The sequence below is a fragment of the Gossypium hirsutum genome, chromosome A12, assembly GCF_007990345.1.
Source record: "Gossypium hirsutum isolate 1008001.06 chromosome A12, Gossypium_hirsutum_v2.1, whole genome shotgun sequence".
NCBI classification, from domain to species: Eukaryota; Viridiplantae; Streptophyta; class Magnoliopsida; order Malvales; family Malvaceae; genus Gossypium; species Gossypium hirsutum.
This window is the reverse complement of record NC_053435.1, coordinates 109010029-109024768: the sequence shown is the minus strand read 5'-3', so window position 1 is coordinate 109024768 and position 14740 is coordinate 109010029. Positions and strand designations below refer to the sequence as shown.

Here is a 14740-nt window from a genome sequence, read left to right as displayed (position 1 = left end):
ATATTTTTAAAAATTAATTAAATATTGACATATCATCTACGTGGATCCACATATATGCCACGTCAGTAAAGTTAATGAACATTAATTTTTTTGTCCATTTTAGAATAATTTACTAAAAATGTAAATTTAAATATTAAAAGAGATAAAAAATTAAAATAATTTTGTATAAAATTTATTATGCATATTATAATAAATATTCCGTTTAAAGGAGCGATTTGAATTTTATGTATCTCTAACAAAATAGTTTTCTTTAAGATTGTCCTTCCTAAAGAGCCAGGATGGATTCGAGAATTATCTGCTTTGTTTTTTGTTTTTATTTTAATTTTTTTTAAAAAAAAGTGATAAAATATTGAAATTTATTGTTGTGGCAAATGCTGGTGCATATGGATAGGTTGGTATATTTAACATTTTGTGAGCCGTGATTCTGATATTTCCAGATTCATGGGGATTTTGATAATGTCTTTTCAATTCTGTGTGGATCATAAACATTTGGTATTATTGTTAATTTTGGCTAATAATATTGTATATCGATTTGGATATAAGGAGGATGTAAAAAATAATAAAATTTTTAGAGGGTTAGAGATGAATTATGAAACAAAATGTAAATTTATTATAACAACATATAATTTCGTAAAATTTAAAGATTTAAATAGTAAATTTATCATTTTCAAAGGCTTATTCTCCTTGTCATCGGTCGAATTGTATTATGCCATCTTCTACTAAAAAATAAAATAAAATAATCTTTATACGTTAAATTAAAGAGTAAACTAATATTATGTTAAAACTTTCATTCATTTCTACTACTAAAAACTGATATTTGTATATTAATATGATGTACACGTGACTAGAGGTGTACATGGGCCGGGCTCAACTAAATTTCAGGCCCGTTTGCTAAGCTCGGGCTCAGCCTGGCACGAAAAATGTGCCTAAATTTTTCCCAAGCCCAATCTAAATGAAAATGCTAAAACTGGGGCCCGACCCGGCCCGACCATATTAATTTTTATATTATTTTGTTATATACTTTTAAAAAATATATAATATATTAAAAATACTAAAAACATCAAAATAAATATTTCTCAACAAATTGAAAATAAATTTTAAAAAATATGTATACTTAAATACCACTAAAATAGATGCAACTTAACAAGTAAATGTCTCTAAAATAATAATAAAATTAACAAATATCTTTAAAATAATAACAAAATTAACAATAAAATAAAATTTATTCAATATCCAAATAATAACAACAAAATAGTAGCAACATAATAGTAAAATGATACTAAAAAAATAGATTTTCTTTGTCTTTTAGTGAATTCGAGCTGAGCCAAGCCCGGGCAAAAAATGTCTTACGCAAGGCCAGACCCATTTTTTTAAACGGGCTTTATTTTTTGTCCAAGTCTATTTTTCGGGCCTATATTTTTACCCAAACCCTCTCACATTTAGGGCGGGCCTTCGGGTCGGACTGGGTGGCTTGACCCATGAGTAAGTCTACACTTGACAAATCACGTGTCACCTTCTAGTTATTCTGTTAGCCACATCGATTTTTAACATAATACAAATGAATAAAATTTTTAATAAAAATAATCAATTTACTCTTTAATTTAACATATCAAGAATTCAAGATTAACTGGTCTATTTTTAAGGAAAAATGACAAAAATATAATTAAACTCTTAATTAAGGGGGGTCCACAATTCTTTGTACTCTAAGTAAAAGTAGTCTTAAAATATAAAATTTACATCATTTTCAAATTATGGAATATTTATTTTATAGATAAAAAGGTGAAATCCAAAATAAAATAATATCTTGGTTTTGGTTTTATTAAGTAATAATAAGATATCACATTGTTAATCTCGCTTACTTTCTGACTTTATAGCATTTTGGCCTAATTTCTTTATCTTTTGTTTTGTGGCTCTTCTTTTTTTCAAATTATTATATTCTCCTCCATTCATTTTCACCTTTGCTTTGTGATTGGCTGATAGCTTTGCCAAATCTGTACTTTTCTCTCTCCCTTTTTCCCCAAAATTTTAATGCCTAGAGTTTCTAAATGTAGAAAAGATTCTCATTCTTATTTCCTTACCTACATTTGGTGTGATTTTCATATCATCACAATAAATCTTTAATGGCCTTACAATGAAATCAACAACTCTCAAAACGCAAAATATTTCAATATTCTTTTTGTTTTACATTTCTTAATTATTATAATATTTAGAGAGTGATGTAAATACCTAATAAAAACTTTAATCACTAATTCGAAGAAAGTAAAAGTATCTCAATATTAATGCATGAAATATCATTGTTAAACTATAATAAAGGTCACTCAATTATATTTTTTTATTACTTAACAATGAAAAATTATAAAATTGCCACTCAATTATAATTTTTTTATCACCTAATTATGAAAAATTATAAAATGATCGTCTAATTATCCAATTTTATTTTTTTTATCCATAGTAGACCAACATTCAAAAAAATTAAGATAATTAAATGAAAAAAATAAAATTAAATAATGAAATGAAAATTTTATAAATTTTTATAATTGAATAATCAAATAAAGTATTTTTTTTCTTAAAAAGACAATACGTTTAGTATTTTCCAATAGCCTTTTCACTGAAAACCTTATGGCAAGTTTTGTATAAAAATAACTACTAATAAACACATGCATATAGAATTATTCATATATGTTGATTTTTCAAATTGTTTTGATAAAGTAATTAAATTCAATCTTTTTAACAATAAGTGTCATTAAATGCAAACAACTTTATATTTATGAGATACAATAAAGTCTTTGAAATATATATCGATAGATTTCTATTTTAATAATATAAAAAACTCACTTAATTTTTTTTATATTTACAATACAATCACAAAAAATATATATTGAAGTAATTATAATTTAAATGAGTTCAACCAAACTATAACTTAAAAAATATCCAAACAAGCAATGGCAAAAACTAGGGGCAAACAATAGCCCTGGTTGCAAAATGGAAAATCGTTGCTTTAATTTTCTCAAAATTTGTAAAATTTTAAACTAATATATGATAAAATTATAGTTTGGTATTCTAAAGTGTTGGAATTTTGATTTAGTTCTTTTGAAAACTATCAAAATATAAATCAATAGAAAGGTGAAATTACATTTTAATTCATTAATTTTTAGCTTCATCTCGATCCATCCTAAAAGAATTTTCTAATTTCACCTTTGCAGACAAAGCTAACATATAATGAACTAAAACTCAATAAATATGTTTGATAACTTATACATAATAATCACACATAAAAAGAACCAAAAACATCAATAGCAAATTGTTATGATACTTACTATTGCCAACCCACAACCCGAATAGGTCCGGGTCAGATTCTACATGAATCATGCATTGAGCTTGCACATTAGGCTCATGTATCAAGCTCGCATATCAAGCTTGTACATTGGGCTCGCATATCAAGCTTGCATGACGCTAAGTGTTGTTATATATGGAACTATACAATATGAGTTCGCATGTCATTACGTAGGCAAAAACTCAGATCGTATAAGTATGTGTTAAGTCTAGAGTAGAACACGTGTTGGCATACATAAAATCTACCTATAAAATCACATCAATGAACAATAACCATATCATATAAATATATAACCTTAAAAATTGAGAAAAACACTAAACTCAAATTTCACTCAAATCTTTAGGTTTTAAAGAAAGGAAACATTTATTTCATGTAAACAAAAAGCAAAATGCATACAGTAAATATAAAGTATAAAAATCAAAGAATAGACCAAAAGGGAAGGGCATGAGGAGCCATATGTTTATCAGTAATCAACCTCTTGTACAATACATTTATGAGGGGAAAGGAAAGAATATTGTGAAGGAATCACAGAAAGGAAAGCTAGAAGCCAATAATGGACCTTGCTACACAACAGTTGGCGAAAATCTACTTACCTTTTTAGCCATTCATACTTTGCGGCTGACTGGTAACTGTATGCGTTTTTTTATACAAAAGATATCATAGCGAACTTATCTTTTTATCCACGCTTCACCTCATTAGTGCCAATGTGGCCTAACTGTACATTCTCATTCCATGAGGGATCCACCGGAGGTAATTGATATTCATTCGGTTTCAATGCTAATGCGAAATCCGGTAATGTTGGAGCCGTCCCCATGTTTCTGAATAACATTTACCAATACCAAGGTTATTAACCAAAAGTAATGACTGCCAGTTTAAGAATTGGAAAACCATACACTTACTTTTCGTGGGAGTAGAGATCGCGGTTAATCCGGACCTTGCTAGAAGTGTCTTTCGGAATTTTCTCAGATAGATACTTCATGGTCCCCCAAAGTGGTGGATTCCTGCACCAAACAAGAACCTTTAGCAAGGAAAATTCTAGCCTGAAACTATATTACCTAAACAAAATCAAGTCCAAAAAGAGCAAGCATGTAAATTAAATCATGTTATTAAGAGGGTTTCTTTTTTTCTTGTTACTTTGTTATATTTTATCATTGAGACTATTTTACTCTCTCTATTTCACATATCATAGGGCATAGGATGGTCTAGGATGAGAATAAAATTTCTGCCCCAATAGGGACAAAGTGTTAAAGTTCCCTTGCGACCTTCCTATCCTTACCTGTTCCTACAAGGTTAATAATTGCTTGGCGCCATAGTCTAAGAAAAATAGATTAGTTTAAAAGAAAGCATAGATAGCTTCTTCAAAATAAAAAGAAAAAATGCTTAGAGAATAAATATTATCTACCACAAAAGGCCAATATGAATTACCTGGACAAAGGATGAGCTGCATTAAATACCTCACAAGCCGTCTTGCTTTCCTCGAAATATTCATCAGCAGCTTGTAGAGCAGCTACAGCCATACCATGGGATTTCTCTGTATTCCCCTCATCAAGGATCAAACCATGATAATAATATGCTGCAGCCTGTATTTGTATAAATCAATAAAGAAATAAATATAATTACATTACTACTATTAGCCGACAAATGCAACTTCAAGATAGCCATTGCTACTCTAACTATCCTTCCAGCAGAATACAGTAAAGAAAAATAGGTCTGAATGTCCTTTTTTCCCTGATCATTTATAAAAAATTCGGGTTGTTTGCATAGGCATTATATGACTTCTTTTTTCTTTCTTCTGACTTATTTATTATTTTTCTGGGATGGGGTTGTAATAGTAAATGAACCTGGCCAGAAATAACAAATAAATTGGTGACATAGAGAATATGCATAGTGGAGGCAATACAAAACTGAACCCAGCCAACTCCGGAGAGTTTGGACACTAACCTCAAGAATAAGCCAATGTCAAACCATGTCAACACAGGTGTGCGATAAAAAAGGCTAGTATATAGACTTAATCCGTATTCTATCAATACAAATGCTGCATTTACAACTATGTTTCAACTACTTCTAGAAAATCTAGCAGATATCTTAGATTGATGTTAGCTAGATTCAGTATATAGTGTTATTATTTCTTCAAAAGTGTTACATAAACTGATATTTAAATTCAAGAATGCACTAAGGAGAATATTCGCATAACCATGCTTTTGTCCTCATGGCTCACACCTAGAGAGGAAAATAGAGAAATGAAACAAAGGATGGTATACCTTGGCCTCAACATATTTCCACTTTACAAAATGTCGATGCTTTTCACCCCATCCATTTGATAATGGAAGATTCATAAGGTTATCTTGAGCCTGTTAAGATATGGCAATAAATATAAATATATGTTTGAAGATCACTAACTACACTTTCATTCAGCTAATAGATGATATACTGAAGCAAGATGAATAATTCATAAAATGTTTGAGGAAAAAAGACAAACCATGATTCTGATAGCCAAATAAGTAAACTTTCAAAAACATTGTTATTAGACTACAAAAAAACCATGATTCTGATAGCCAAATAAGTAAACTTTCAAAAACATTGTTATTAGACTACAAAAAAAAAAAAGTCATAACAGATGCCATCAAGTGCCGACAATTAGTAACTAGCTGAAAGGTGATCAGGACAAAATCTCATTCATACTACATTCACAATAAAGTATCACCAAGTTAAAAAAATGGCCTACGCACAAACTAAGCAATTATATATGCATATCAAGTGAAAATGAAATTTTGATAAAAAATTAGAAGTATGATTGAATTGAAGACTACAAAAGATGTGGTAGGCTGGTCAGAGCTCAAAAAACAATAAAACATAAGGTGCATTGATACCTGCTGCCAGTATTTTACCATCTCACATGCAAGCCTTCGCTTCACAGCAAGAGTAGCCTTGGTACTATCAATTGCCATTCCAAGCTGGATATCAACACCCTACACCAGAGACAGAGAGGAAAAAAGAACCCTTAAACCATGAGGAGAAAAAAATATGCCTACACAATGCCTGTTCCAATCTGTTTCTAGACATGCACACATAGAAAGAAAGAAAAGTGCACATGACCAACACTTGAGCCCTCTACTAATGTATTCTTTAATGAAACCAAACACTATCATTCCTCATTATACTGCAGAAAGGTTTTTGAATTCACCAAGACTCCAAGAGCATGAAAAGAAATGCAAATATACAACATTTGTTTAGCAAACAAGTCATGCTTCCGCAAGAATGGTCCTTGTTTTGCAAGATAAAGTCATTCACAGGAGTAACAAACAACAAAGCCTTTTCTCACAAAGTATGGTGCATATTGAACCATTAGATGAAATCATATCCTCAGAAAGCTCGGCCAAAGAAAGATCCTTTTTAGCAGTTTATATCCATGTTCTCTTAGGTCTTCCTGTCCATTTCTTGATACAAGCATCTTCTGTTAACCATAGGTCCCCAGTAGTTATTTGTAGGTCTCCTCTGAACTCGCATACAAGTTTGTTTTTGTTTTCCTGTATGGACGCCCATCTAGAGTAGCAAACCCAATTCAATCACACTCCTTTTTCTTACTTATTTCAATACTTTGTTGCTCAACATTCAATGCCATGTACAACTTTTCTGCTCTTATCACAATCCTAGAAGGAGCTTTCCTTTTTTCCCTCAAATTCTTGTTGACTTTTGCTGTCATAATGATACCAAACACTTTGTTTTCATTTCCTTGCTTCTTTCTATTTGGGTTTGAATCTGCTGTGAGTGTTCATACTATATCAATTCTATCGATCTTGTTTATTATACAAGTAAAAAGCCATTGCAGAAAAAATCCATGACCATGAATATTCCTTTTAAATAAGCTTAAACCAGCAGTTATCCCTTCCTATTCCTTTATTCATAAATTCAATCTTAAACTGTGCAAAAAGGGGGGAAATGGTTTTTACAGGTTCATCATGTTTCTGACAATCAAAATTACTTAGCATTGGAAGAACCTGAAAAGTTGAAACTTTTGAGTTTAAACTGGACATTTAAAGTATATATGTGGGAGAAATATGACTAGATATGCATTGTATCTGACATGGATTTAATGCGGGATAGAGCTGCAATCTAAAAAATGCTCGTATCTTTAGCAGGTAAGGGTAATTTATGCAAGTAGACAGATATCATCAAATGAGAAAAGAACATTAGATTATGTGCAGCAATGCAAATAAAGAAATATTCAGACATGTCACTCCAATAAGATACCAGATGGTCCACATTGTAAACTTGATTCACAAGCAACCTAACAATTGACACCTATATCAATCTAGAGATGAAGTTAGTACCTGCCCTAATGCTTGCAAACAAAGTGCTCGAAGAACTCCTTCTGCTAGATCTACTGGTAAATTTCTCCTGCAAGTAAAATGGACATCAATAGATTATTACTAGATCTGGAAAGTGAGAGGTGATTGTTAAGATATCAAAGAAAGTTAACAGCTAGTATTTCATCTCTATATACCTTAGTTCAGATGGCAACCGAGGGAGAACATGCCTGACAGCACAATCCAAGTATCCTGCAGCCTTCAAGAAAATATCAATAGAAGCTCGTCTGCTTTCTGTTTATTGAGAAAATATTGAAGTCAATAGCACCATGGATAAAGAGGTTGAAGCAAAGTCAGAATGAAAACCTAAAGTGAGTTGAAAGGATAAGCAGATTTTCCGGTAATAAGTCTTAAACTTTAAAAATCAAGTGGGAAAAAGGAAACGAAAGAAACAAAAGCAATAGCAGCCAGAAAGAACCAGCACCAAGATTTCCTTTTTCTTTCTTCATAACTACCTACCTTCTGATGCTTTTGGTTGATAAAAATCAGCAGAAGTCCTTGGAAGAAGCAGTAAGTTGGCTTGTGATAATGATAACACTGCCATCAAATGCAATACTGACAACACTTCATACCAAGCATTAAACATGGCTGTCTCCTGCCAAAAAAAAATTTGATTCACATCAAATCTTTATTTCTCAAAGAGTAGAAAGACCAAATAAAATGTCAAACGCAAATAAAAGATAGGTTGACAATAATAGCCTAAACCCGCAGTCAGACCTCAGCATCATCCTCCTGATTAACCCAAATAAACTGTACTTTGAACTGTAGCTGGCTCCCTGAACCATGACAATGGACCATAGTGTTACAATTTGCCTTATACAATAAACTAAACATTTTAAGGAACGTGACTTTAACAATAGATTTTACCATCTGAAACTAATCCCAAAAGCACAGGCAAATAGTCTTCAAGAGCTTGATGAAGATCTACCAATGTTGAACGCCCTGTAGACAGTATTTTCAACCGAAATATCAGTAAAATTGTTTACTAGATTCCATTTACAAGAAAATCAGGTTCAGCTGCAATAAACCATGCTGTGTAGTAGTTTTCCTCCTTGTTCTTGTAATTGTAAGTGCTTCTTGCCCAGCCATAACAACTATACGAGTTCTCATTGCTGTAAGGCGCTCTACTAATGTCTTTGACACGTGACCACTGAGTGATTGAGAGAAATCAACAGGTTTCGGAATTCGTAAACCTGGGACATACACAGAAACTTCACCAATACTTCCTGGCCTCCTCCTATTTCCCCCAGTATCCTTTGGTGTTGAAACCAGGCATCCCATATCTTGAGAGTCACTTTATCTGCCAATCAGGGCAAAATAAAGTCAAATTCTTTGGTAAAGTAACCTTATTTCTAGCATGAAAGACAGGAGTTCTGAGGAGTGTAGCCAATATAATCCCATAGATCATAAAAGTAAACGGCAAAGCAGAAGGAACAGATAGCATGTATTGCAAATGAAGCAGATGAGAGTACACAATTTGCAAGCCATAGAAGGGAAAAAAATAATACTAATTAAATGTCCAACCAACAAAGAAAAACAAGTAGGCAACTCACGAGCTCCATCAATGGACTCTAACTAGAACTCTCCAAAAGATATTTTAATCTTTTTAAATGAAAAAAAAAGTGATGGGACTTGCACTTACTGACCTTGTCGTCCCTAATCAGAAGAAGGTGAGCGCATGGATCAAAACTCTAGTAGCTTCTGCATCCAACAAAAGTACAAAACTTAATTTTTTTTTAAAGGGAAGGAGGGAGAATGAGTACAGAGACCAAATCAATAAAAGCAAATGAATCACAAGAAATTCATGAAACTTGACAATTTACATTACCTTTTCATGTCGCAATAAAAGAAAAAGTAGACTTTTCATTCTAAGACAAATTTTAGATGTTTCTTTTATGGTTTTGCATGCAAAATCCAGAAGAACAATGTGAAACTAAAGAATTGTGAATCCAATTCGCAAGCAGCATAAATAATAACCTTGATAGAAGTCCATTTAATTAGTGGTTCCGAATCAACAAAGCATCTCCGAAAATTTTGACTGATTTTTAACACTCCAAGCCAAGATTTTATTTCAATCTTTTACAAAAACAAACAAGGAATGAACCATAACATAAACAAAAATATAGCTGAAAGCAGAAAATCAATTATCGAAGAGAATGGAAAAGCTACAGGTTCAGCAATATAAAAGCATAGCGTTGATGAAAGCTGTGGAAAAAAAAAAGAAGAAGCTTGCATTACATGGTTTAGTTAACTTCCATCTCAGTGAAATCTAATAATATTGAATCTACCTTTGGCCTTACGCCTCTCTCAATCTACTATACATGGAAAACTGAGTCCTTTGGGATAGAATTTTTCAAATGCTTTTAAATGACTTGAATGAAATTTAAATAAAATAAAAAACGAAAAACTTAGGTCCACCGAGAAAGGAAGAAAATGGAGGAGAGAGGTAGAGGCGGTAAACATGTGAGTTGGCGGGTCCAATTTTGGGTTATTTTTTAATTTGAGTTATTTTCAGTTTACAGTTTACGTTCATTCCAATTTTTTTAAAATTTTAATTTGAAATTTGAATTATTTTCTGTTTACAATTTAAATTATTTTTAGATTTAATTTTTTTTTAAGCTTGAATAAAACTTTTTCAAGAGTCGGGTCGAAAAGTCAGCCCAGCTTGAATTAGACTTGAATAAAGATTTTTACACTTTTAAATTTAAATTTAATTATATAAATATATAAAATTTCAATTTAAAATTTAATTTTCATTATTTTTAATAGTAAAATGAGTTTACAAAAGTCAAATATGGATTTGGACTTATAAAAATTTTAAAATTGAACTTCAGCAGACCCATGAACATCTTTTAACGTAAATTAGTTTAAGGTTTAAATTTATTTATATTAGTACAAAACAATAAAAAAATACATTCGAATTAATTTAAAAAATCTGGAAAATTTTGATACATATTAAAACTTAAACTAAAACAAAATTAAAAAAAAAACTTACAGCTTGTTTGGTTTGGTGTATTGGCTAAGCCAATACACCCCTAATCGGTGGGCCCCACCTAATACTTCTCTAACACGTCGTTTGGTTTGATGTATTGGTAATACGCATCTAATCCATTACCTTCTTAATCGGTGAAATCCACCGATTTCTATTCCCCCATCTTTGCCCAGATTAGCTACTGATTGAGCATCACCTCCCTGATTTGCCCTCCCCCATCCCCTTGTTTCTCTTCTGTTCCTTCATCCGATTTCCTTCCTTATTTCTTTGCTTTTGTTTTCTGCCGATTTCCTCCCAGTCCATTATGCCTCTTTGCTGCCGATTTGTTCCCTCCGTTTCCTTTCTTTTTCACCTATGGTTTCTTTTTACAGATCACATTACATTGATCCATTGAAGAATCTGGGGTTGGTTGTTGGATACTGATTGATTACCTTGAGGAGGAAACTGAAACAAAGGAGAAACACATGAATATAGAGCTCTTTTGTTTATACTAGATGAAGGTAGCTAAGGAGTGGCGATTAGGTAGCATGGGTGATACTAAGATCTTGCCTGGATCTCGCCATCGCTCTCCTTTGAAGAGGCCAATATGGATTATTTTAATGGTTTCTTTTGTCAGCCTTTTTCTAGTTTGTGCTTACATCTATCCACCGAACAGCGATGTTGCATGTTATGTATTTTCTTCTAGAGGTTGCAAGGTCCTTACTGATTGGCTTCCTCCTCCTAAAAGGGAATTAACTGATGAGGAGATTATTTCACGGGTTGTGGTTAGGGATATTTTGGATACACCTCCTGTCGAATCCAAAAATCCTAAAATTGCATTCATGTTCTTAACTCCAGGTTCATTTCCATTTGAGAAGCTTTGGGATATGTTCTTCCGTGTAAGTTTTTTTTGGTTGTTGTTGCTAGTTCATTTTTCCCTTCCGTGATCTAATGTCTTCATATTCTTCATGGACTTTATTTTTTATTCCATTAAATCTCATGGTTATTATCCTTAAATTCAGGTTGGTCATTTTACTAGTTTTTGTGTCCAGGAATTGCCTAATATGAATGAGAGCCATATGTATTTCATTTTAGTAAAGAACATTTCCTTTGTTGATTGCCAATGCAAATATGTTAATGTGTATGGCGAAGGTATTAGTGAAATCAATCTGGCTTATTGTGAATTGATATAATTGCTAGGGTGGAGGACAAGGCAATTCCCTGCTTTGTATGATTCAGGATGTCTGTATCAATTCCTTTTGGTTATATCGACTGTCTGCTCAGTCTGTATTGTTTCTGTTGAATTCTTGCAGAAAGGAATTCTAATAACTTTGTATATCTTTTTCTGCATTTTTGGTTTTTGAATTATAATAACCATGTATCCTGATAAAAAGGTTTGCTCAATTTTCTTGGCAGGGTAATGAGGGAAGATTTTCTGTTTATATCCATGCATCAAAAGAAAAACCAGTGCATGTGAGCCCTTACTTCCTTAACCGGGAAATTCACAGTTCTCCGGTATGTTTCTTAGATCAAATTTTGTGGTTGAGCTTTGCTATCTGATATATGACTACTTCAACAATTATTGTACGGTTAGTTTTTCTATTGATCTATTTATTGACACTGAATTTGCAGGTTACATGGGGAGCATTTTCTATGGTTGATGCAGAGAGACGATTATTGGCATATGCTCTAAAAGATCCTGATAACCAACATTTTGTTTTACTCTCTGACAGGTAAAATATAGTTCGTGTCATTAACACCCCCGCCCCTCCCAAAATATACATATATATATTTACTTGTACTTTTACCAAATCTGAAGTATTGATGGTGACATTGCAGTTGTATTCCATTGCATAATTTTGATTACGTCTACAATTATCTAATGCATGCTAATATGAGTTTCATTGACTGGTGAGTAGAATCTGAGAGTATTACACATACACATACGCATAATGGACTTTGTTGCACCATTTCCCTTGTTTGAAATTTATCCCACCCACTTTGTTTGCCAGCTTTGTGGATCCTGGACCTCATGGAAATGGCAGGTATTCAACACGCATGTTACTTGAAGTAGAAGAGAAAGACTTCAGAAAGGGTGCACAGGTATGTGTTAATTGATATTATAAAGTCTCTTATGAACTTATACAGTGTCTTGTTGTAGCAAGTTTAAATCATTGAATTTTATGCAGTGGTTCACAATGAGGCGGCAGCATGCTCTGCTAGTCATGGCTGACAGTCTTTACTATTCAAGGTTTCGGGATTACTGCAGGGTAAATTTTATTAAAGTATTCTGTTCTCGTTTCGAATTTACAGCAGCCTTGCATTCATTGATGAGAGCGTTGGTTCACTTTTATTTGTTCCAATTTTAATGATTATTCTTTGTATTCACCATTTCGACTATAATGTTGAAACATAAGAAGAATTAATTTTAGGTGGCCTAAGTGTAACTTCTTTTGGTACATGATGCCAAAAGTAGCTCTTAACAATTGCTGTTTATCGAAAGCATTACGTATCCTTACTATTGTCTGTTAGACTGGTCTCAACTATCCTTATTGATGTTTATTTCCGTCATTTTCTAGCTTAACTATTAGCATTAGCACTAAGATAGTATTTCTAGCTTTAACAAGGGCACAAAATGATAGAATTTGTGCCTAAGTTTATGTTGCTGACATTCAGTCATTCACGTTCTTGATTATAACAGCCATTTGCGGATGGCAAAAACTGCATTGCCGACGAGCATTACCTCCCAACCTTTTTCAATGTAAGAATCATACTCTGCATCATGTTTTTCATACATTTCACTTTAGCTTCTTCTAACGCTTGTTCCTTTTATCAGTTGGTTGACCCCGGTGGCATCGCAAACTGGTCAGTAACGCGCGTTGACTGGTCTGAGAGAAAATGGCACCCTAAATCATACAGGGCACAGGATGTTACAGAGATTGCTTTTTCCCTTAACTTGTGGAATGGACACATGAAGTTGGAGGTTGTTTTCAATGGCAACTTTGGACAGTATTCGTTTTCCTGCTAGATTGGTGAGCTATTTTGTTTGAAGTGAAGAATCGGTTTCATGGAAGGCCAATTGGAGTTGAGAGCAAGGTGAAAGAGATATTGTGTCGGCTTGAATTTCTTCTATTGAATGCTTGCTTTATATTTTTAGTTGAAAGTGAGATATTGAGGCAGTACTTCCGTTTAATTCAGAATTGTTGTAAATTCAATCGAGTTCTTGATGATAATTCGATATGGTTATGTTTTTTTTATTTTTTAGAGTTCAATTCTTACTTATTAAATTTTATTAGTTATAATTATTTTAAATTTTATTAAATCATATATTTTAATTAAAATATATTTAATATTAATTATTTCAAATTATCTTTTATAGTATCATATAATATATTATGATTTGAGTAAATTCATATAAGAATATTAATTATTAAGAATTTTATTAAATTATATATTTTAAGTATAATATATTTAATAATAATTATGTTTAAATATGATTAAATTATTTATTATTCATATTAATAATCTTATCAAAATTTAAATAACAATAACAATAATAATTTACCAAAACAAATTTTTGGTAATTATTAAGAATTTTATTAAATTATATATTTTAATTAAAATATGTTTAATAATAATTATGTTTAAATATGATTAAAATATTCATTATTGATAATAATAATCTTATTAAAATTTAAATAACAATAACAATAATCATTTACCAAAATAAATTTATGCTAAGGGTATTCTAGTCATTTTAGTTTTTTCCACTATGCTATTACACCTCTATTCCATTCAACCAAACACAAGATTACTATTACGCATCTATTCCATTACATTCAACCAAACAGTTGATTTGCTATTACACCTCTAATCCAATACACCTCTAATCCAATACACTTCTAATCCAATACATCTCTAATCCAATACAGCGAACCAAACGCACTCTTATTGATTAGTAGGCACTATTCTAATAATAAATCAATGCACTTAAATCGATGCAATTAATTTGCTTTCAGGTCTGTACCATTCACGTTGACCTCTTCTACCCAATTTGATCGTGTTGAC

At 31.8% G+C, this 14740-nt stretch overlaps 2 protein-coding genes across 13 annotated transcripts; one reads left to right on the top strand and one right to left on the bottom strand.

Moving 5' to 3' along the window:
* Positions 1-3636: 3636 nt before the first annotated feature.
* Positions 3637-10113, bottom strand: LOC107904752 (uncharacterized). Of its 11 annotated transcripts, none has more exons than XM_016831230.2 (13): positions 9990-10113; positions 9344-9402; positions 8730-9001; positions 8569-8643; positions 8419-8477; positions 8161-8296; positions 7839-7935; positions 7666-7732; positions 6205-6303; positions 5596-5685; positions 4760-4914; positions 4234-4335; positions 3637-4152 (listed from the first exon to the last, which is right to left on the bottom strand). In XM_016831230.2, exons 3-13 carry the CDS (start codon positions 8980-8982, stop codon positions 4011-4013), a joined length of 1275 nt encoding a protein of 424 aa, XP_016686719.2. In that variant the 5' UTR covers positions 8983-9001; positions 9344-9402; positions 9990-10113; the 3' UTR covers positions 3637-4010. The 11 variants fall into 11 exon arrangements, with proteins under 11 accessions (XP_016686719.2, XP_016686711.2, XP_016686715.2 ...); XM_016831222.2 differs by having other exon boundaries at positions 9348-9402; positions 9990-10112; XM_016831226.2 differs by having other exon boundaries at positions 9940-10096.
* Positions 10114-10882: 769 nt separating this feature from the next.
* LOC107904750 (glycosyltransferase BC10) lies at positions 10883-13929 on the top strand. Of its 2 annotated transcripts, XM_016831218.2 has the most exons (8): positions 10883-11571; positions 12089-12187; positions 12305-12405; positions 12512-12583; positions 12685-12775; positions 12862-12942; positions 13374-13433; positions 13509-13929. In XM_016831218.2, the coding sequence occupies exons 1-8, from the start codon at positions 11188-11190 to the stop codon at positions 13698-13700; spliced, it is 1080 nt and encodes a 359-aa protein (XP_016686707.2). In that variant the 5' UTR covers positions 10883-11187; the 3' UTR covers positions 13701-13929. The 2 variants fall into 2 exon arrangements, with proteins under 2 accessions (XP_016686707.2, XP_016686708.2); XM_016831219.2 differs by lacking the exon at positions 12512-12583.
* Positions 13930-14740: the final 811 nt, after the last annotated feature.